Here is a 25420-nt window from a genome sequence, read left to right on the forward strand (position 1 = left end):
GAAAGTGTATGGAGATTTCAAAATTATTTTCCAAGTCTTGCGTTCTTCTCCTAAAAAACTGCATGATTGTCTTTGTTTTAAATTGTCGACTAATGGGACCAATTTTGAAGTAATATTATAATTAACAAAAATAAATGAAGAAATACATTTTAACCAATTCACAAAAATGTATCGATGACATTTTTAAAGATTCCAAAAGGCAACACAAAAATGGAGTCACTTAAATGTCATTTTTAAAGCTGACACTTTTTCTAATCATCAAAAACAATTAAATAGGTTAAATAATTTCAGTTAACAATGTGATCTTGCGTATATTTACTATTATTTATTTTATTTATTAAACTCCCATAGGAAGTTATTGTAATAGGTCCTATTTGTCAAATTAAAAATTTTAACATTTCTCGACGTTTCAAGGTCCCTAGAGTCCAAATAAAAGATTTTTAGAAAGATGTCTGTTCGTGCGTGTGTACGTACGTTCTTACGTCGGTACGTTCGCGACGTTTTTTTCGTCGCCATTAGCTCAAGAACCAGAAGAGATATCGATTTCAAATAAATTTTGTTATACAGATAATAAGGCAGAAAGATGCAGAAAGGGCTCTCAAGAAAATTCCGTGGGTGGTTTTTTACCATAGCAGTTTGAAAAAAGGTGAAAATTTTGGTTAACCCCAAATATCTTACGATCCAAAAACGCTAGAGACTTACAAATTAATTTGATATGATATATTGTAACGTGATATCAAAGAAGTATATTTTTTGAAAAAAATCCATCAAACGATTTTTTTTATAAATCAAAAAAACTGAAAAAAATTGTCACCTCCAAAATTTTACGACTAAAATATGATTTCATCCCCAAAACAATTTTGTGCAACGAAGAATAATGTTTTTGACATCTGATAAAATTTTGAGAACAGAATAGAAAAATCCAACAGTCCGTTTTTTTCATAAAAAATAAAATCTACAAAAAATAGTAAGCAAATTTGGTAAAAATTGATACGAGTCCATATAGACAAACTTTTAAGCAAGGCAAATCTAAAGACGGGATGGGAAGTTATCAGTGTGTTTCGCATCCCAGCCTCTTTTTTTGTGTGAAATTCAATCAGAAATCGCGAAATTTACTAAATATTTTATAGTTGAAAAAGTGAATTATGATAAATAATAATTCTTTAATATTTGTTTGTTAAATAATAACGATGATTATAAAATTGTTTTGATTTAATACATTAAACACAAAGTTGGAACATTTACAAATCCACTCAACAGCAAATATTTTTTTTCACATGAGTTCTCTTGTAAAATATTTCTTAGAATCGATGGGGAGAAGGCTTTCTTTCATTTCAATACTTTTTGATGTAAATTAGACTAAATAATTTAACAGGTTCCAAGTGTATTGTTTATTTACAACATCCTCTTTGAACCCTTTAAAGTTTTGTCATCAATCACACATTTTTCTTTCGTTTTAGATTTATTCAAATAAAAAGAATTTGGTTCCTTGGCACATTTTAACAATTTTAAAAAGTGCTTCGAAAAATCCCAATTCTTTATAATCCCAATCCCAATTCGTGTTGTTGAGAGGTCAAAAAAATCCTTATATGTATGCACCAGAGTGTTGAAGAAAGTGGGAAAGAAAGTGTCTGATTTATCGTTTTTTTTTATCAACTAGACACATCCTACTTATCAGTGTATTTAAAAACTAACCCAAGGCTTTACCGTTGAAGAGGGGTGGAGATTATAAGCTTATTAGCCTTAGCAAAATAAATTAAAGAGTATGTTGACAATTGCAGCTTGTGGGAGGGAAAAAAAGAAAGGAAAAAAGATCAATATCAAAAAACTAGCTCACTGCACAAATATTAGTTTTGTATGTAGTAAGAAGAAATAGGCGGCAAAATATTCTAACAAGCAAATGTAAGAGCTTACCTGCCCCCTTTCCCCGAACCAGTCATTTTTTCATTCCACAAAAATAACAAAAGCCTTCGCGATCACTATTTTTACCAGGAGACCATGATTGAAAGTAGGGTAACTATTTTGCCTTTCTTTGAAGTATCAAATCCTCTTTCCATTGTCTTCTCTTTCTTTAGTCTCTGAAAGCTAAGCTCCGAGCTTAAACTGTGTAAAAACGAGACGCCATGTATGACATTTCATTCGCATTTGCCTAGTGATGGAAAAATGTGTACGTGATAATATATACACATCTATATGTATATACACAGTTTTAGGGTGGAACCTAGCTTTGGGATTAGCAGAAACATGACAATGACAATACCTACAAAGCGAATATTTACATACTCTTCTTTCATGATCGTAAAACTGTAAAACGGGGCAACCATTTTTAAAATTTCGTTACTGTTCAAAAAACACGTGTAGTTGGGTATTTGCTATTGGGCAATGGGGAAGTCTAGGGTACGCTTATAGTTATGTCTTTATATTTTTATACACTTTCCTTAGAATTTCATCCTCCCTCCTAGATTCTTTCATATTTTATGAAATTTGCTCAGTTATAAGGCGGAGCTAGATAAGAAAAAAAGAAAGCAGCAAGTAAGCAATAGTATACCTACTAGCTATCATGATCTCCTGGTAAAAATTGAAAATTTTTAGTATCGGGGAATGACGACATCCTTTGTGATAAAACAAACAGACTGGGTTCTACGACCTACACTACTTTAACTTCCCATGAGTGCTTGATACAATTTTTCCAATAGTATTTTTTGAATTATAAAATAAGTTGAAGACTCTGTATCAAGTTCGTGAGATATAATTTAGAGCCCATATCTTTATCTAGTTTTTTAGGTATGGAGGTCGAAAGGCCTAACTTAACCTTCCGATGGCAAGTGGGGTCGCCCATCACCCCACTACTTTTTATAAAACCTCAAAAGAATACTTTTCTCAGTTTCATTTAATGTAAATACTTGATCTTTAATAAATTATAATAATTGATCTTCAGTTTCATTACTGTTTTTTTTATAAAAGGTGATGGGACGATGAACAACAGCAGATGTAATTCACTAAGGCAAAAAAGCCTTGCCTTCGGAAGGTTAAGGCAATTCAAAAACATTTGATTTAGATTCCAGGGACCACCTTGAAACGTTGAAAGATTGTCAACATTTTGAATTCGACGAATCAGACTAAAGACAAAAACTTTAAACAGAAAGTTAAAAGCAACAAAGCTATACTCAACTTAATCTAAAATTGCTTTTCTTCAGAGCTTAGAAATTATTTTAATTCTAAAAGATCTGAGTTAAAGCTTATCTTCTATTTACATTTCTAAATTTTTTAAAAATTAAAAGTAATCTTCCCAAAAAACTGGGAGATAAATTGTATCAAACTGAAAAGCTCCTGAATAAACTTTTCAAAGATTTTATCAATCTAATATTTTATTTATATTTTGATAAAATCTTGAGAATCCGTATTCAAAAACTACAAAAACACACATCGATTAAAATGAAAATTAGATGAAATTGTAAGTTCTTGGTATTTATGTTGAGTCCCTTAAAGGCTAAGCTTTGTATGTGTGTGCTTACAACTGGAAAGATTTTCAGAATCCCATAAATACTGTTCTTATTCTAAAATTATCATTGAATTTATAACTGAGCAGGTACTTACGACACAGAAGTCTCTTTTAACATGTTCCTAGGCATGTACCACAAAATATCATAATACCTGCGATGACTTAGCTAACGTTATTAAATTCGCACAAAGCGCATCGAAAAGAAAATCCTCCAGGGAAGACCAATTCAGGGTTTTTATCGGAAAATTCGCAGCGCAGCGCAAGTATGAAAGTATTTGGAAAATTAAAATTAAAAATTCCCTCGAATCTTTGATTTTCAAATTCAAACTCAAAACCCAATTTGGGAATTGATAAATTTCCGAAATTTCGCCGGAATCCGATAAGGCAAAAGGGACTATAGGTCGATGAACAAAATGCTAATACCTACGCAACGCACAGCACAGTGTGGAAGGTAGCGCGTAAGTCCCGATTTAAAACCATTGAGCTTGATGGTGAAAATGGTGAATCAGTAGTAATGAAATGATTGTGCATGCGAGTTCCCCGAGTGGGGCCTTTTCAGTGTCAACCATCCACATCGGATGAAAAAGTTTTTTCGTAAAATTCTGCTTTTTTTTTTAGCTGTGTATGAAAACTTAAAATTAAAATGAATTTCCTTCTGGTGTTTTGCACAAACCACTTTAACCACGTACAGTTAATGGCCCACATGTACATTATTCTACGTCTGGAAACTCGTCGTCATTGGCATCAACCCCACTGACACAATAAACATTCACAGCGACAACGATGAAACGAACATCCCTGAAATCCTAATGAGATTACCATTGAAATATAACTGCACTTCAGAGCCGGAGCCCCCAATTCAACGGGCTAAGGCTCCAAGCTCCCAACTTCCACTGCCACCCAGTTTGCTTGCCTGGCTGTTAAATCCTCATGGAATTTAAATTTATGTCGTGCAGTCAGTCAGGTGTACACGTTGTCGTCATGCTTCTTGTGCAAGATTTTCTTCAGTTTTTTTTTTTTATTTTTAGGATTTTCAAACAGGAACTGGGTCGTCGTCGGTCGTTGGTCGTCGGTGTCGGGCGTTGTCAGAAAAAAAAAAAACAACACAACAAAAACTGAAAACTGAATACTTGTTGGCCAACAATGCAATAAAATTCAATTTTCTAAATTAGCAAAGCTGACAGACCGAGCTTTTGGGTTTCGCCCGGCAGGATATTGTCCTGTGTACACACTATAAATAGGATGTAGGTGATCCCATAGTGTTAGTGGCAAAAAGAGAGCAAGAAGAGTGTATCATCAACTATACTGAAACTTTGTCGTTTATTGCCCAAATTGTGGCTTATGTTGGTTTGTTAATTTTATGTTGCCAAATTCTTTTTGGGTTTTCCTAGATAAATATAAATAATGTCCACGGAAATAAAACATAAAGAAGTAAATTTACAAAAAATAAGATTGATTGCTTTGAAATATTACATAAACATAACTATAACTATGAAGATACTCATCGTAGCTTGTGGTCTTGCTATAAGTTATAATAACAAAACCAAGGTATAAATTGGAATTTTGAATGATACTCGAAGGTTTCTCTGGAAATTTATTAATATTGGTAACACAATTTCCAGGAAAATTTGACTATCCTTAATATTAAATTGAACTTCCAGTGAAATTTATTTCGAGTAAGATTCAAGATAGCGGAAATATTTCCAGGAGTATGATGCCCTGTCAATTTTATAAATGTATCTATGAATATGATTTTTGTTTAAAAACCTTTCTATTGTATAATAAATAACTTAACACATTTGTACCTTTAAAAAATAAAAGTGTTTAGGTTTTATTTATAGATACGTTTAAAAAACTCATTTTTTGTTGATTTGGCATTTCAAATTTCAAAACACTGTTTTTACTCATATCAATAGGTCTATGAGTGTATAAAAACATATATCTACAAATAAAAGCAAATGCATTCAAAAATTGATTCAAAAAACAATTGAAAAGAAATCGAGGTGAACTTTTAATTAAACTACATTAACATTAATACTCTAAAGTTGATCTAAACTAATTTAATTAATTTTATAATTGGCACGCACTCAAAGGATTTGTATGACTACCAATTAAATGATTTTTACGCAACGTGAGTGTTTAGCAAATCCAAATGAGAAAATAAATCAATGGCGGTACATGTGTACATAAGTTTTAAAATATTTTAAAGGCTTAAATAATGACTATTTTAAATACTATAGGTTTCATATAACATGCAGCTATATTTTCATTTGAGAAATATAAAACAGGGTGACCACAAAAAGATGTCCATATTTCTTTTTGAAATAACTTCAGAACCAAAGCACGTACACCAACGATACAAAATTTATTCGAAAATACAGATTAGACAAATTTATTTATGAAATATTACATCCATTAAATGATGCCCGTTTTGGCTTACACAATCGTTTAATCTTTTGACAAAATTTTCAAAGACATTTCTTAGCATTTCTGGCGTAATCTCTGAAATTTTATGTCGAATGCGCGCTTTTAAATCCTCCAAATCACGTACACGAGTCGTGGAGACACGCCCTTTCAAATATCCATAGAGGAAAAAATCCGGAACCATAATATCAGCAGGCACCATCCATTTGGAATAACTGTCACACGCTGGTTTTGTAACGGCTTTTCGTGTATCCAGACTGGGTTATCTTCGACCCAATACCTGAAGTTTTGCTTGTTTACGGCGCCGGAGAGCTCTAAATGAGCTTCATCTCTCATTAAAAGATTACCCAAAATGATCTCACCATCTGCCAATTTTCGAAGTCGAAGTCTGTAGTCGGTATCTTTCAATTCATGGATTATCATGAGCTTGTACGGGTGCAAATTCAAATCTTTGACAAAAATTTTACGCACTGATTGCCTTTTTAGGCCCAAAGAAGACGCGTGTCGTCGCGCTGAACTCCGCGTACTAACTTGAATCGCTTCACGGACTCTCTCAATGTTTTCAGCCGTACGGACCGTTCTCGGCGGGCCCGGACCCGGTGCCTTGGCGGATTAACGAACATTTTGAACCCACCTGTTGACAGTTTTCCATGAAGGCACGCGTTTATGACGACGAACTTTGAACTGACGCCGGAATGCACGTCGTACTTTTACATACGAATTTTCGCGAAAATATAACTCGACGCAAAATAAATATTCCACATACGCCACAGAATACCAAACAAAAAAATTCTCATTTTCAAAGACTTTTTTCGGGAAACTGAATTGGCAGGAATTGTATACTTCATGAATGCTTCTTTGGTAAGTTATTTTCAAATAAGGTTTCTTGTAAAAGCTGTGTTAAGTTAAAGTTAAAGTTCCTTAAATAAGTATGAGTGATATATAAGAAATTAATAAAACAAAAATAGTACTTCATTGGTTACTAACTTATCATTGATTTTCCAATTCTTGGTTGGACTCTCCCTCGAGTGAAATCGGAAAAGAAAAAAGCAGCAATTGTTGCCTGCGTCTTAAAATAATAAAACAAACATTTTGGAATTACATTATCTTAAACCAATCTGTTAAAAAAAAGTTGTCGGCGGTTTTGAAACGATTGATAGATAGTGGTTAGTCTTTGACTTTTAGGTACTACTCTAATCACTTCACTGACAAATAAAAATACTGTATTGAAAATCCATCTTTACAAGACTATTTTAAGCTTTTTCCAAAGTTCGTTATAGACTCCAATTTTTACAACTTTTCTTATGCAAATTCTAAGTATAAAAATTAGTCAGTTAGTATTTTCTTAAACTTGACATATTTTTTCAAAACTGATTTTTTTGTCTACTACGTTTCGAGTCCAAAGTAATCTTTTTTACGTTTAAAAAAAAAGTTTTCATCCATTTTGTGTATATATTTATTTAAATAAATAAATCCATGATAAACAAAAATATACTTGCACTTAAGTATCTAGAGTAAGTAAATTAAAAAAAAGAAATAAATAAGTAAATACAAAAAGGAAAAAAACACTCAAAATACATTAAATTGTTCGTTAATATTAATACAACTGAGAAACATTAATTTTGAACCTACAACTCACACTTTTTTTTTTATTCACTGCCAATAAACAACCAAAAATGCACCAACAATATTCAAACAGGGCTACAAGTCTTTGTGATATGGCTTTAAAATGCTCAAAAAATTACAAAAATATATATTTATTCGTTTTCGATTCGACATCCAGAGAGTTTCAGAGTCCAGCACCACAACATTTTCATTAATGTGGTGATTAACAAAATGCTTGTATGTGTCTCTAAGCTTTTGTTCTTTGTTTGGCATAGTCTAGGGCATTTTTAAGAATTCTTTTTTCCAAAATTCGATATTGCAAGATGAGACCTTTCAAATAGCCCACTTTTGTTTGGCCTTTCTCGTGGTTTTGAAGTGCCAGTTCGTCTTCTTCCAATGTTGTTGGGAAGACTCTTAGTAGTAGACTCAGTCGAGTCTGAAGGAACAGCCATGTTTTGGACTCAAGACTAGTTTCTAATGCACAATCGATGTGAAAGAGATCTGCGGCACGGTTTTCAATCCAATGTTCTAATTGTTCTTTGTTCATATTGAAAACTCGAACAAATGCCAGCAATTTCGGTGAGATGAAGAGTGGAGCTTGGTACACTTTAAGCTCCGCATTCTTTGGTATTTCTAGGATTTCTAGTAGTTTGGTACGTTCGGCCAGGAGCTCATCAGAGTTACTCAGGCCAAGTTTTATACTGACGCTATCCTTTTTATTGTCAGGATAAACAAAACTGCAAAAAAGGAAAGAAAATTTACCATTGAATTATGAAAAATTTGTAGCATCAGAACTCACCCATTATGCACAAGTAAATCGGCATTTGAACGGTCTCCATAGTAGATAAATATTTGTTCACCCTTTTGGAAGTCCGTCAGAGCAGAGCTTTCAAGTTGACATAGTTCCATATTGAAAAAGGACGTTATGGTGCCGTCTTTGTGATTGGCCATGTCCCAAAAGGGTATCAGTGAAGCTATTGTATCGAATCCGTGGGTTGAATCTTCGTCCTCGGGTTGATCCAGTCGCGGGATGATATTCTCTCGTGTCATGACAGTAGAAACACCCCACCTAAAAATTATAAGAAAACCAAATTAAATATTAAAATGTCAAAACTCTCAGATTACAAATTTATTTTTCTTCAAAAACGCAAAAATCCTTCACCATATGGCTAAGAAATATTAAAGCTAACCTACTTCGGGCAAATTAATATGACCTACATATTTTTCCATTTGGAGGCAACATAATTGCTCCTTATTTCTTATTCTATCTTTCCGTGAGTTTGTTTTTCAAGCAGAATTGCATCCGTAAATAATAAACTTTCGACCTAAAACAAAAAGATTGCTTTTAGTGGAATCAAAAAAAATTAAGGAACAACATTCAATCATTCGTGTGTAGATAAAAGATTCAAAACAAAAATAATATTTCAATTGCCCATAAACAGGAGAAGAAAATAAAAAAAAAAAAACAAGCATAATTGAGGTTGACAGGATTAATTTACGATGCTTTTAAGAAGAGAAAAACCTTGTTCTATATGTAGGTAATTTTGTTTTCCTTTTTTTTTGTTAAATTTATTTGCTCCTGGTCGCTCTAACGTTAAAGATTTTCCTCCCTATTGTAGGTCATGTTTGCGACAAAAAGTTAGGTATGTCTACCTTCACTTAAAGTTTGTACATTTTTTATTGTTAGCTTTCTATTAAAAAATAAAATAATTACTTTACTTTCTTCGATTAGTTTGTGTAGAAGTTTTATGGATAAGGAAAGATTTTATTACTTTTTCATGAGACAAAATGTCAATCAAAGTTGATAATATAAAAAATGTAAATAATTAAATTACAATGAATACAAAAACATAAGAAAGAAAAGGTCGTCGATCAACAAAAGAAAGAATATTGTCATTTAACGTAAACAATTCACATCGATGTGTATATTTTGTGAATTAATAGACTTATTTATTTTGTAGTCTTTCGTACTTTCGATAGAAGGTTTAATATAAACGAGAGTATGATAAGATTTTAAGCCCTTTTTAATTTAAAAACATCAAACACAATACCCTTAGAATGTATACAGGCTCGAGGATTAGAACACATTTTTATAAGGGTACTGAAAGTAAACAACTTACAAATCGTCATCGTACGTCGCTTTAAAGAGGTTTTAGCGGAAATAACATTTAAACGAACATTTTGTGATTTAACACTTTAAAACTGGTTATCAATTTAGCGGTTTCAAAAATGTGGGGTTTGAATTCGACATCTGTCAATTTAAATTATTTAACCGAGTAAAGAAAACATTACTCAGATGAAAATCTGACATTTATAAATATGGATCGCTTAACTATCGCACAACTAATACAAATTGTTTAAACCTACTTTAAAAATGGTGATTATGCCACAGCCACATATCGTGCTTTAAGAGACTATGGTTTGCAAAATCGTCAAACTAAGCAAACTATTAGGAAAATTGTGAAGAAATTTGGATTGGTTACAGATATTGCAGGGCCTATGCATCATCGTTTCACTCGTACCACTGAAAAATGATGAATGAATCTTTTGCTAACAGACTCAAGACTGACAATAATTGACATTGTGGATCAAAGACCAAGAAACTATTTACGGACGATCGAGTACGACAGTGACCACTGCGGACTCGCCGCCGTAATACGGCTTCCAAAGGAAATTGTGGAATTGGAGTAGTTCGTGCCGGTACACAATTACAATTATAGTAAGGCCGCGCTTCAGCAACGTTTTAGCGAGAGAACTTCGGTCTAGAAACATATCCCCACCAAACGACAGGAATTTTACAATTACTGAGATTGACGGATATTTACAACAAATGGACAAGACAATCCAACGAACCATGGAAAGAACTATACCGAAATATAAGAAACGAGACATTACGAACTTGCAGCGTAACGCGACAATAAATGCAGTACACAGACACAAAAGTAGACTTCTGCAAAGGCTGAAAGCTTGTAATAGAGGTTTATTGACCCAAATAATCTGCAGATTCGGACATTGAAGTCGTAGATAAAAAACGTAATCAAAGAAAACTATCGATTAAACATTAATTTGTACTGGGACAAGAAAATTCGGGCCGTTAATTCTACTGACCCAAGTATTAAAAAGATCTTTAGGAGGAATGATTAGAACGACCTTTCTTGTCTTAAGCTTCAGAGAACGCAAGAGAACAGAAATGTACTTCTGACAGCAGGAATCGATCAAGGAGACGCCGTCTTGGACGATGATTTCTTTGCTATCAAAGATCCGCAGGAGAAAGCAGAGGCGGTGGGGCTGCTTTCCAGTACGTGTACAAGATGAATTCTAGCACTCGCCCTAATTACTACCTGGAGAATAGAGCCCTGCAGCACCACTTCTACCTCCGTAACGACCTCGGTTTTACCAGGTTCAATGACGAAAACTTCGCAAATGCCATCATCGCCAAGCAAAACGCGGCTAATACCTTATTAGTCACGAAGATAGAGCTCCATCCTTTGTGTAATGGGTACATCCTCTTCCGAAAAAGGGAAGGGACAACTCCAATCCGGCAAATCTCCGGTCGATAAGTCTTCTGCCGAGTATCAGTAAGGAATTCTAGACGGTTCTAAATAGAGCTCTGCCCAAGTGGACTGAGAACAACAAAATAATTCCGGATAATCAATTCTACTTTAAGGCGGGTATTGACACTATTCATGCTGCGTCTAAACTTGTTTCTGATATCCAGTGGAAGAAATCTAAAAGGCAATGTACGGCTGCTTGTCTGGTTTACTTGGAATCCCTTCGACACCGTACGGTTAGAGGGTCTGTATCTAAAGTTAGCCAGACTTGGCGTAAGTAAACCACTGTTAAATATGCTTCATGACATGCTTAATGGTACACGAAAATTGGCAATTTAACTTATCACAAAATCTTTGATATTTAAAATGGTCTCCAACAGGCAGCGGCTAACTCGCCGGCCTTGTTCAGCATTGACACTAGTGAGCTGGTAGCAAGCCTGACTCAAGAAATAGCGTACGGCTCCAAAAATTGAGGTTATCACACACTTTTGTAGGGTGACTTTGACAAGATTCAGCAATATTGCGATGACTGGAAGTTGAAAATCAACTTTCAGAAATGCGAAATTATTCTATTCAGGACTACGATGCAAGGAGCCTCAAGGGATACGAGAAAGAATTAGAAAAATTTAGTGATCGTTGGACCAAATCGGCAGCCACTGGCGAATAAAAGTGTAGTAAAGTATCTTGGCATCCGGTTGGGTCAGTACTTGTTTTTCGACAGACATATGAGTGCTGCTTTGGCCAGAGCCAGAGCCGACGATTGCCTATATGTGCCTGGTGTGGTTCAATTTGGGCCCATCTCAAATGGAAAAGATTCTGGTGTTTGAAAGACAATGTCTGCGACGTAACCTTGGACTACACAGAACACCAGAGTCGGAGTACAAACATAACTATTCCAACCAGGTTCTATACAACAGAGCCAACATAAACAGAATTAATAATTTCTTGTTGAAGCTTGGTAGGGGTCACTATGCGAGAGCGACGCGTCGACTAACAACTTAATTTTTGGAACTAACTACCCAAACTGTGAATACTACGAAAGTGCACGTTCAAGTGGCAACATTCCGTTTGAAGCTTTCCTCTATTTAGACAATCGAGAGCTCTCTAGAGCTGTCACGTCAGCCCTAAATCTGTAGATAGACGCCTTCGGTCCAGTAGGACTGTTTCCGATAGGGTGAAGCAATAGAACCAGTTTTGGTGGCTTCAAATTGAGAATGTCATTTAAAGTTGTCTAGGGCGGTTGGTCTTGGCCGGCTAACATAGGTTTTACGATTAGGTTATGGACAGTCAGGGTGGCACAAAAAAAATCAATAAAATACAAAAAAAGCTTACTGCGGCTGTTTCAGTTTTTAAGTAGTATATTTGGATTTGGTTGGTTGGGTTTCGTTTTTTTTTTATTTCGTTTTAAGTTTAATATAAAATAAAAAAATAATGATCAAGATACCAAGTTTTTTTCTAATTTTCTTGGTTTTAGATTAAGTTATTGTTCTTTTTTAGGCCAAAGACAGTAGTTATAAGATAATATATTAACTTAGAGCACCCGCCAGTAAGATATTTTTTTTAAGTTTTTGAAATGAACGCAATTTTTTTTTTAATAATGTTTGTAAAGCTTTAAGATAGTTTTAAGATTTAGATAAAAAAAAAACACTGAAACATACCGCTGCTGTAAGTGAAGCATTGCCGAAGACCCGAAGGTGTCGATTTTTCCTTGTTCTCAGGAATTAGAATTGACTTACGGCACTTTATTTGAATATATACCTAAATCTTTATAACGTCCAGCTCACACAAGAACTGAAGCCAGCTGACTATTCACAACGTCGTAGATACGTCGAATGGGTGCTTAAACGACAGTCAGTGGACGGTAACGGTTTTTTTTATAAATCAAAAATACTGAAAACAAATTTGTCACCTCTAAAATTTTACGAATAAAATAATGATTTCATCTCCAAAACAATTTTGTGCAACAAAAATATCGTTTTTAGCATCTGGTTGAGATAGTTTTTTAACTTACCAAAAGTTGGTAAACATTAAATTTCGTCTCCAATATCTTTTCAGGAACTTGAAGTTTCCAACTTATTTTATCTCGTAAGAAATATCGTTTTCAACATTAAAAATATTTTGAGAAATATCGAATTGATAGTTTTTTTACAAGAAATAAAAACCTACAGAAAAACAATTCTAAAACTTGGTAAAAATGTACTTTCGACTTAAATAGATTTCCAAAAATTAAAAATATTGGCTTTAAAATTATTTTATCTCACAGAAAATATTGTTGTCGATATTCAATAACGTTTTTATAATCCCACAGTCCGTTTTTTCGGTTATTGATATCTTTCAAATTAATTTCATTCATCCTTTTTGTAAAAAAAAGAGAAAAGCTTCTAAAATTGTAAAAAAATTGTTTCCGACTAAAAATCTATTTAACAAAACTAGATTTTCAAACTAAACTATTTCTTTATATACAAAATATTGTTAGTAATTTTAAAATTTTGAAGAATAATTTACTGACAACTTTTTTAACCCAACAAGGAAACCTACATACTATTAAGCAAGATAAATTGACAAACGCGATGGGGAGTTATCAGTGTGGGTCGCATCCCAGGATATTTTTTCGTTTTGTTTTTAGTCATTTTCACTTCTTTTTAACTTCGGTCATCATAATCTAATCATTTTACCTATTTTCATCTATAATTTTGAAAACTGTTGTAAATTCAATAAACTCGAATTCTTCGTTTCATAAATTCAACATAAATTACTTAGAATTATTGAATTCTCAGTTGATTTTTTGTACATTAAAAAGCTTTGTAAGTAAAAATGTTTGTTCATTCAGTTAAAAAAAGGTTGACTTCTAGTCAAAAGTGGTACAACTACTACTGCCTTAAACGAATAAACGTTATAAACAAGTAAATTTGTAGATTTGCGTCGTTTAAGGAAAGAGTTTGTATTCCTTTCTTAGTTTTTATTTTGCATTTATTTTAATTCAATTGATTTTAAATTAAAATCTAATCCAAATCAGGTTTCGAATTTTATTAGCTCAAATCGCAATTCAGTTTAATCAGAGCTTTTTCTGTGAACCTTATATGTTTGCTAATTACTTTCAAGATATTTATAATTGTACATGTACTGATGAAATAAATGATCAGTATCTTAAATCATGGGTTCGATCCCTGCCTGTGCCATCTAAAGGTTTTTTAACAATTCTTCCAAGAGTAATTCTTGTCATGAAAAGTGCTTTCTGGAATTGGCCGTTCGGATTCGGCGTAAAACTGTAGGTCCCCTCCATCCCTGACAACAGTACTCGCACACAGGAATGGTTACGAGTTGTAAGCCGCTAGGCGCTAGATCTCAACGGACTGTTTTGACTGTTCAATAGGCTCTTGGAAAGTTGGCCGAAGATCCACTTTTTTACCGAAAATTGTGTTCAGTAACGAAACTTATTTTTAGGTCAACGGGTACGTAAATAAGCAGAATTGTTGATTTTGAAGTGAATATCAGCCAGAAGCATTGCAAGAGCTACCAATGCATCCAGAAAAGTCACAGTTTTGGCATCATTGGACCGTACTTCTTCAAAGATGATGCGAATCGTAACGTAACTGTGAATGGTGAGCGCTACCGTGATATGATATCAAACTTTGTTCTGCAAATGCAAGAGCTTGACTTGAGCATGAAATGTGCTTTAAACACGGTGCCACATAGCACGCGAAACAATGGACTTATTGAGAGGAGGCGAGTTCGGTGAAAATTTTATTTCACGTTCGAGATGACTAGATCGTGCGATTTAACGCCTTTAGACTATTTTTTTATGGGACTATGTTAAAGTTCATATCCATACAGACAAGCCTGCTTCAAAAGGAATTGGAAGGCAACATTGAAGTATTTATTAGTGAGATACCGGCCGAAATGTTGGAAAGAGTGTGCCAAAATTGGACTAAGCGGATGGACCATTTGAGGAACAGTCAAGGTCAACATTTGAATGAAATAATCTTAAAACATTAAATTATATGGACCGTACTACATTTTTCTGAATTGTATGTGCTTTTTTTTGGAAAAAACTTTCCTATAGCCTTTAAAATATTACCCTTTACATACACTGATTTTACAAAATCTCTTTTAGTGGGATCAACTTAAAAAACCTCCTATTAAAACTTTAGTCCTAAGGAATAAGTGAGTCATTTTTGAAGTGGTTTCGTACATACTTATTTGGCGTAACCAATTTGTAATTGTTGATGTCATTTGTGTCAAAAGGATCCGAATTACCTCCGGTATTCCTTAGGAAGTCCATCTGGGTCCTCCTATCTGTGTTTAATATATAATTTATGTGTCAACAATTCTAAAATTCTGCAAATGTCTCTTGTTCGCAGGTGACATAAAGTGATTGCTCTTCCAAAATGACCCAGATGAATTCTGTAGGCCTTGTAATCTAAGTGATCTTAAATTATAAATGTGTGTCAATTTCCTTTAGTAGGTCTTTATATCATAAAGTAGTTCCATTATATCCTTTGGAAAAAGTTAAAAAGGGAGAATTGTTATTTCATATTGTTTTCTTTGAACAATGCGCATAATTGTGGCTGTATGTCCTCAATAACTTCACTAATTCCAAGTGTTTAATCGATTTCATTACACAGACTTAATCTTTTACTTGACCTCAAAGAAATACGTCTTAACGTGTTTATTTAAAAGACTTCGGTGGCCGATTGTGATCCCTTATTAGAGAAATAACACGTTGAGGAAGCAAGTGAAAGCTGCCCAAATAATGAGCTCTTGTAGCTGTAAACTGCAGCATTTCCCTTTAGTCAAAACTAATTCCAAGTCCAAAAAACCATCAACAATTTCCTTTACGTTCTTTTAATGAAGGGACCAAGCTCGGACAATTTCAAAAAACGCCAACTTTTATTTTTATGACACACAACGCTACTTAACCCCAACTAAAACCGATGCTATTTCTATTTTTACAACGAATAAGCCCGTTTAATGTCTTAAATCGTCATTATACTTCTAGTCTTAAATTATTTTCATTTTAAGGAAAATCTCACAACCATCTACATTAAGAGATTTCCCTCCACTCTCTCTCTCTCTAATGGGACTTTGGGGAAAAAGAAAAACATTAAATGGAAAAGCCAAAAGCACATTAAATAGAATCTTTAAAAAAAAGAACATCCTTCGCTTACACATCGGAGCACTTTCCGCAGTTTAATTCACTACATCACTACTTCTTAATGCAACCGACTAGACACTAGACTGTGGCAAAGGTATACCAACCAGGGAAACAGGACATCGAAGAAGTAATTCACATTTAATGGAAATGTTGCACTTAGGTTAGGTACTTACGTACTATATGTAAGTGCCAGTTGCCAGTTGCAAGGATGCTGTTGCATCTCACGGAAACGGAACGGATGAATTCTTAAAGCTTATACCTATGCAATGCATGTTGCTTCCAGGATACAGGTGTGTAGCAAATAAAAAATAAAATATATAAGGAACTTGTTCGGTGTAAAGAGATTGGATTCTTGAAGAATCTACAAGTAATTTATAACATTTAATGTAATAACTCTTTTTTGCATAAACTTTATACATATGTACATACATGCATAGCATATGTGTGTATTTTGTGTGTATGTACATAATTGTGGTAGAGCTAGAAAACATATTTAGACTCAAGACAAATAAAATTCAAAACTCAGGTTGGGGTTTCTTCTAACTCTTTTCCTACGAACCAAGTAAACATTAATTTATTTATATTTCAAAATAGTTTTTAATGTTTTGTTTTTGGAATTAAAATTCAATACGTTGTTTACGTTGTTGGTACAAACATATATAGTTATGGCCAAATTAATAAAAGTTGAATTCTTTTACTACAATTTCATCACAGCAATTTTAATTTTTTCATAAATAGTTTTAAAATGTTTTTCAAATACAGGGTTGTCCATTTAGCGATTTCAAAAGTAAACGTAAATAAAACACATATAAAATATTTGTTTTCATGATATTTCTTTTTTATGATAAATTTTGAACGTTGACATTATGTGCGAAATACTAAACAATCATTTAAATGACTACCACGCAAATTGTTGCAAGCATTGATTCTTTTGAGGCAATTTTCGACCACTTTTTGACACATATTTGGCCGTATCTCAGCCATAACTTAAGGAATTTTGGTTCTCAAGAGTTAAAGGTTTATCTGCATAAACACAATCTTTCGCGTAGCCCTACAAAAAAAGTCCAGCGGTGCGAAATCGCATGAACTTGGTGGAGAGTTAATATCGCAACGAAGAGCGGCCAGGAAATAACTCTTGCAATAAAAAATACGCCATAATGTGCCATAATACAGTCCTAATTCCAAAGAATGATGAGAAATCGACACATTCGGGTCTTCGCCAACGATTTCACTTACAGCAGCGATTTTTCAGTGGCACGAGCGAAACGACGATGTTCAAGCCTTAAAATATCTGTAACCATCCAGTCTGTTTAAACTTCTACACTATTTTGATAACTGCTTGCGTAGTTAGACCATATTCCAGCTTGATTTAATAAGAGACTTATTAATTTAAAAAAAAAAAATGGAAAATATAAACCTTTTAAACTTTTTTAAAAAGAATCACGAAAGTATGGAACTTCGGTCGAGATATTTAAATTGCCAAAAGGTATTTTATAAAAATGTTTGTATCGATCCTAATTTGTAAAAGCAATTTTATTAACTCTAAATGTAAATCAAACGGTTATCCAAGCTGTATGAAGTACTTAAATACATCAACAACTGACTTGAATGAGATTTGTAATCTTTTTGCTGTCTACTTTCAATCTGTTTATTCAACAAACTTACCATCTCCAATTGCAACAGATCTCCATTATCTCATAATATTGGTTCAATGATATTAAAGGTTTCAGAAGTTATGACAGCCCTGTTTGACTTAGATACAACCAAAAAAGAAGGTCCTGATGGGATTCTACCCATTTTATTATTTAAATGCGCACCTTCCTTAGCTAGGCCTTTGTCAACCATCTTTAATTTGTCTCTTTCTCAGGGTCAGTTTCTAGAGTGTTAGAAATTCTCTTACAAAGCACTATTATTTAAGTCAGAATCTAAATAGGATGTTACTAATTAAAGACCAATCTGTAAAATATCAGCTTTCCTAAAGTTATTTGAAAAGATAGTTTTTAATAATTTATCTTTTAAAACAAAAGACATTGTTTCAGTACTTTTTGAATACACAATTTTGAATAACATTTTCAACCGGATATTATATTTACCGATTTCGCCAAAGCTTTCGATCGCGTAAATCACCAGGTTCTTTTGAATAAACTTTTGCAGTTTGGGTTTCACTCTAACCTTTTTGATTGGTTAATATCTTATTTAGAAGAGAATTCCTTCTCTGACCACAAATACATTCAGTTTGAGCTCAAAGATGTAGCAAATACATCTACGGGATTTCGAAATCACCGGAATACCAACTGGGAGCGTTATAGGGAGGTACTAGCACAACTACTTAATCATAACCTTCTTAAAAGCTCCTCCAGTAAAGATGAACTAGACCTTTCTGTAAATCATCTCACCGAAGCCTTAAATGAATCAATGAGATCTTCATGCCCTGTAACCATTTTAAAGGGTAAAAAGAAACCTCATTGGTGGCATAAAGAATTAGAACCATTCAGAAAGAGCTGTCGTAAACTCTTCAACAGATCTAAGTACACTAGATCCCCTTCTGACTGGGACTTATACAAACAAGCTCTAAAGCAATATAAAAAAGAATTAAGAAAGAGTAAGAGGTCTTCTTGGAGAAATTTTTGTGGTAAAATAGAAAATACTTCAGAAGCCTCAAGACTCAGGAAAATTCTCTCAAAAAGTCCAACAATACCTAGTGCTTTAAAGACAGAAACAGGCACGTGGACTATCACAGATGAAGAATCTCTTAATCGGTTATTAGACACCCACTTTCCAGGTAGTTCTAACATACTCAACGACTTAACATCAGAGTCTCAAGCTTCTACAAGCGATTTAGTTGATCTAATAACGCGGGAAAAACTGCAATGGGCCATAGACAGCTTTGATCCATATAAATCTCCAGGACCAGATGGAATCATTCCGGCCGAACTACAAAAATGCTCAGACATGATTATTCCACCATTGGAAATCATTCTGACAAGCTGTGTAAGGTTGAGATATATTCCCAAAGCCTGGAGAATGGCAAAAGTGGTCTTCATTCCCAAAGCAGGGAAACCCTCACACGTTAACCCTAAAGATCTACGACCAATCAGCCTATCATCCTTCCTTCTTAAAACCTTGGAAAGATTGATTGAAATTTATATCAGACATAATTTAAAACCATGTCTCATTTCCACAGCTCAACATGCTTACTCTAAGGGAAAATCAGTAGAATCAGCACTTCACTCACTGGTACGTACTATTGAACATTCCCTCGAATACAAAGAATATAACCTGGTAGCGTTCCTAGATATTGAAGGAGCTTTCAACAACGTCAGTTACCAGGCGATCACAACAGCAATGGATAAGCTGAAATTATAGAAGTCACTCATAGATCTTATAAGTCTCATGCTCAAAAGCAGGACAATAATTTCTAACATGAGAAGTTTTACTACCACCAGATCGGTGAATCGAGGCACTCCCCAAGGTGGAGTCCTTTCGCCTCTTTTATGGAACATGGTAGTAAACGACTTACTTACAACATTGGAAACAGAAGGTTTCAAGGTGATTGCCTACGCTGATGACGTTGCGATATCCGTATCTGGGAAGCACCCCCAAGTTCTCTCGGAACTCCTACAAAATGCCCTAAACAGGCTAACTAAATGGGCTTATCAATGTGGATTGGACGTCAACCCACACAAAACAGAATTAATACTCTTCTCGAGAAGATATAAAATTCCTCAGATTAGCCCACCAAAGATTAAAGGAATACCATTAAGCTTTTCCGACCAAGCTAAATATTTGGGCCTCATTTTAGACAAAAAACTAAATTGGAAGGTAAATATTGATGAAAGAGTCAAAAAGGCTACTGTAGCGCTTTTTACTTGTAAAAAGGCCATAGGATCAAAATGGGGCTTCTCCCCAAAAATAATCCACTGGCTATACACTTCGGTAATCAGGCCGATACTCATTTATGGAGCCGTCGTATGGTGGACCGCACTGGATAAGATGGTAAATCTAAATAAACTCATTAAAGTCCAGCGGTCAGCAGGTATGTGCATCACAGGAGCACTTCGCATAACACCAACCGCAGCACTGGAAGTGCTTTTAAACCTAACACCACTTGACATCTACTCTAAAAAGGTGGCTGCCAACTCATGTGTAAGGCTTAGAGCCACCTCTCAATGGACCAGTAACAATACTGGACATACAACCATTCTAGACAATTTCAGATCTATCCCAGATCGCTTAGACTATACCACCCCAAAAATGGTATTTGGTAAAAGATTCCATGTGTCCATCGCTTCAAGATAATCCTGGGAAGAAGAGGGACCCCTGGAAGACGATGCGGTACACTTCTACACTGACGGTTCAAAGACCGATCACGGAGTTGGAAGTGGTATCTTTTCAGAACAACTGAATCTCAGTCTATCCTATAGACTTCCCAATCAATGTAGTGTATTCCAGGCAGAAGTAATGGCGATTAAAGAAGCACTATCCTGGCTCAAAGAAAACGTTATATCTTGTAAGGATATACGAATCTTCTCGGACAGCCAAGCCGCTCTTAAATCTCTCGCGTCTGTCTCCACAAACTCTCGAACAGTCCACGATTGTCAATCATCTCTGAAGGAGATGACGGAACAGTTTAACATTCACCTCATTTGGGTGCCGGGCCACAGAGACATTCCGGGAAATTGCAAAGCCGATGAGCTCGCCAAAAACGGAACACTTCTGCCTTATGTTAGACAAAAACATAACATAGGAACACCACTTGCTACATGCAAATATCTTCTCAAGCAATATGCTTTAGAAACAACAAATACTAGATGGTCACAAAGTACCACCTGCCTAGCAACCAAGCAAATATGGCCAAGTATTGACTTAAAACGGTCAAAAGGCTTGATATCACTAAGCAGACAAAGTATAAGCTCTACAATTGGAGTAATAACGGGACACTGCCTCATAGGTAGACATGCTCTGAGGCTAGGGGTCTACACAAATGACTTCTGTAGAAGCTGCATGGACGAGGAGGAAGAGGAAACGGTCCAACACCTTCTATGTACATGTCCAGCACTCTCCATTAGAAGGAATTACTTTCTCGGTAATCCCTTCTTCGATAACACCAGTGAACTGGCAAATATTGACACAAAACGTCTCTCTAACTTTATTAAAAGTACAAAATGGTTTGTTTAAATTCATTACTCTCCCATGAGTAACCTCATTAGTGGTATCACAATGGACCCTTGAGGTCTACGTGTGTCAATGATATCTGGACAGCCACTCTAACCTAACCTAACCTATATCTTATTTAACTCGAAGGGTTCAAATTATTAAAATTGATGATCATTTTTCGGAACGGATCTTAATGCCATCTGGTGTTCCTCAGGGCAGCCATTTGGGACCACTATTATTTATCAATGATATCCCTGACATATTTAACAATTCATCATGTCTCCTATTTGCGGATGATCTTAAACTGTATCGCACCACTAAATCCATTCAAGATTGTTCTTTGTTGAATGACGATTTAAATTGATTGGCTGATTGGTGTGACAAAAACTTTCTACACTTGAATGTCTCTAAGTGTCAAGTTATGTCCTGTTTCCGTATCAGTTCACCTTTATATTTCAATTACACTATTAACGATTCAGAGCTAGAAAAGGTAGTTCAGAAAAAAGATGTAGGAGTTGTACTCGATACTACGATGTTCATGACCGTTTTCATAGACCGAACTATGGTCGTAATAAACCAATCTCTCGTTGCATCAGGGAAGCTAATTTGGTTTACAACAGATTAGACTTTTTTGGTTGTTGCAATAGAGATACTTTAAAGCTATATGTATATGTAACTTATTAAATCTAAATAAATGAATCAGGTGACGCGATAGCCCGTTGAGAACTAGGGCCTAGTGACTTAGAACCCTCAACCATTCCTGTGTTCGAGTACTGTTGTTAGGGATGGAGGGGGCCTACAGTTTTAAGCCGAATCCGAACGGCCAAGTTGAGAAAGCACTTTTCATGACAAGAAATACTCTTGGAGAATTTGTCAATTTGGGAGATGTCGAATTCCAGCCCTAACCTTTTGAAAACGCCAAGTGGATAACCTGTTATAAGTTAAAGCATACCAAAGAACCATTTTGTATACAAAATTATTGTTAAGGGTAGCCAACCTTGAATCCTGATGGTCTTCCGTTCGTCTTTTTACTTTATTAGTTTCAAATAAAGTTCTATCAAAAGACATATTGTTTTAATTGTATCCTTAATGGAAATACTAATCAAGATTTTTCAATATGCTAAATTAACTTTTAAACCCTTTAAAAACCAACTCATTGGCGCAAGTAATTTACGAATAATATGTATTTATTACAAATAATAAAAATGACAACCCTAAAGTTAAGCACGATTTAATGTAATAAATTAAATTGTGTTTTTCTTTATAAACATTATTTTTTCAACCAACCACTCAACCTTACTCAATCTTCTTTGTTTTAAAAAGGAAGACAAATTACATAGGTTTGAATTTAAACCCATTATTATTAAATAATGGACAGCAAATTTCCGGCTGAGAGACCAAGAAAAAAATGAAAAAATGAAAAACCTATCCTTTGTTGTCGATACTTTTTTTTGTACTTTTAAAGCTCTCATCCTTCGAATTTATTAATGAAGGCTGAATCAGTTTTTAAAATGTCCATCAATATTGACCCGCATTCATGAACTGATACATAAGTAAACTGTTTTACAGACAAAAAAAGAAAAATCAATAAATTTTCTCTTTTGTCTCTTAGTTTAAATTTTCTTACATATTTTTGTTTAATATGGAAATATGGACGAATGAATTTGAAATATTTTTAAAATTGGCTTTTGCGGTTTTTATACTTTAATCACTTTAAAACATAGTTTATTTGAGGATAACAAATACTTGATATGTGTTAAGGTCAAAAGAAACGGTCTGTATCACAATTAGAGACCGTTTAATGATTTAATCGGCTTAAGAATTAATATATAAACCCAATAATTTGTGAAGCTAATTATTTACGGAATAGATGTTATTTTTGTTTTCTTTCAAATACAGTCAAACTTCTTTATAGCGAACTTCCTTATCACGAAATTATTTATACCGACATTCTTTTCGTAGGAAACTAATTTTTTTGCCTCAAAGCAAACTTGTTTCTTTGTAGCGAAATATCAATTTTAAATTTCAAATTGTAAATAGTTTTAACAAAGCTCGGTTTGCTACTTTTAATAACAACAGAAACTTAAACAGAGTTTTACCAAGGATGATTATTCTATTACATTTGACAACTGTGTTGCAATGGAAGCAAATTTTGCTACCATGGAACTTCCTTCAGATGACATAAATTTTGAAAGTTATTATATCTGAGGAATCGGGCTGATCAGATGATGAAAATAAGATAAGAGCTGCATTTAATAGTTTATTGAAACCAGAAATGAAATCTCAGATGATACATGATTTTTTAAAACCAAAACTGTTGATGTATTCATTAAGAAATAAAAAAGATATCTATTTCCTTAAAATTATTTATTTTTTCTCCTTTTTTCGAAAATAAAAAAGAACACATGAAATGTTAAATTCAGGCCTGTCACGAATTTAATTGTAATCGGAAACTTTTACGAATATCGAGAAAAAATATTAAAAAAAACTGGAAAATCTCATACAGTTTTGCATTACGAACGGATTTTTTACACGGTTTTTCGGAATTCGTAAGAGCTGTTAATTTCAATGGAATACGTAACAGTCGAACCCACTAAACATTACAATACGGGAACGTACGTTATATTGTCCATATAACGAATTTTTTAAAAACATCTTTACAACGAAGCAATTTCTTGTTCCCTTGAAGGTTCGTTATAAAGAAGTTTGACTGTAGTATATGTTCAGTTAAACATTAAGCATATTTTCGAGCTAGGTTAGGTAAGGTTAGGTTAACGTGGCTGCGGATTTAGAATCCACACACTTAGGCCAAAAGAAAAGGCCCATTGTGATACCACATGAATCTAGAGAATTACTTCTTACTAGTCGAACAATTTTGAGCTTTTTATAAATCGAAGAAAATATTTGATTTGATATATAGTCTCCCAGATGAAGTTTGCGTCTTAGGGAAAGAGCAGGGCAGGTGCAGAGAAATTGAGAGATCGTTTCCTCTTCTTCTTCGTCCATACAGCTCCTGCAGAAGACATTTGAGGCTACGCCAAGTCGTATTACGTGTCTGCTTATAAGACAATGTCCCGTAAGGACACCTATTAGGGAGCTAATATGAAGTCTGTTTTGAGATAACAAGTCTATGGTCCAGTGAAAGCCATGAGTTTTGTGGCTGCGCATGTTGGTAAATTGTGCCACCTAGAATTTGCTATCGCAAAAGCTATTTCTTTTAGCATAAGTTTACATGTAGGTTCCATATTTAGCGAGTTCATCGAATCTACAATTTCCTGTGATGTCTCGTGGCCTGGCACCCAACATAGGTGAATGTTAAATTGCTGCGCCATCTCCATAAGAGACGATCGACAATCGAGGGCAGTTTGAGATTTGGTTGAGACACCGTCAAGAGATTTAATAACAGCCTGACTGTCAGAGAAGATGCGGATATCAGAAGTTGATATCACGTTTACTCTTAGGCAGGAGAGAACCTCTTCGATCGCTAAAATTTCCGCTTGGAAGACGCTACAATGATGAATGAGGCGGAATGAGATGCTTAGATTAAGCTTTTCTGAGTACACATTTGTCTTGGATTCATCTGTATAAAAATGAATACTTTTGTTATCCAGGAGTTTTTGTCTTCCCATTCATCTCTGAATGGAATGGATACCTGGAAGTTTTTTCCAAATAAGGGTTTAGGAATAGTGCAGTCTATGTACTTTGGTATATAACCAAAGAGGTTCAAAATGTTGGAGTGGCCCACATTGTTGTTGTTGTCCAGTGAGATGAAGCATCGAGTCTGATCGCTGTACTCGCTGCCACTTGTTTACTGAAGATGTCGAGGGGTGTCAGATGGAGGAGAGTGTCTAACGCTGCCGAGGGTGTGGTTCTTAATACCCCGCTTATGCAGAGACATGCAGTGCGTTGGACTCTGCTGAGTTTGTCGTAGTATGTGACTTTCTCAAGTGCAGTCCACCATACTGCAACCCCGTACATACATAAGTATTGGTCGGATGACCGACGTGTATAGCCAGTAGGTTATGC

General features: G+C 34.6%; 2 protein-coding genes across 3 annotated transcripts in view; one reads left to right on the plus strand and one right to left on the minus strand.

Annotated features, from left to right (window-relative positions):
- The window catches only part of LOC129945415 (putative mediator of RNA polymerase II transcription subunit 26), a 146807-nt gene that overhangs the window by 15471 nt on the left and 105916 nt on the right, over positions 1–25420 (plus strand). The gene's annotated exons all lie outside the window — the stretch shown is intronic.
- The window catches only part of LOC129945416 (actin-histidine N-methyltransferase), a 135746-nt gene continuing 117696 nt past the window's right edge, over positions 7371–25420 (minus strand). Inside the window, exons 2-3 of the mRNA XM_056055157.1 lie at positions 8331–8600; positions 7371–8268 (exon numbers count right to left, since the gene is read on the minus strand). Coding sequence (XP_055911132.1) covers positions 7779–8268; positions 8331–8600 — 760 coding nt within the window. The 3' untranslated portion in view covers positions 7371–7778. The remainder of the gene's footprint in view (positions 8269–8330; positions 8601–25420) is intronic.

The sequence above is a fragment of the Eupeodes corollae genome, chromosome 2 (genome assembly GCF_945859685.1).
Source record: "Eupeodes corollae chromosome 2, idEupCoro1.1, whole genome shotgun sequence".
NCBI lineage: Eukaryota > Metazoa > Arthropoda > Insecta > Diptera > Syrphidae > Eupeodes > Eupeodes corollae.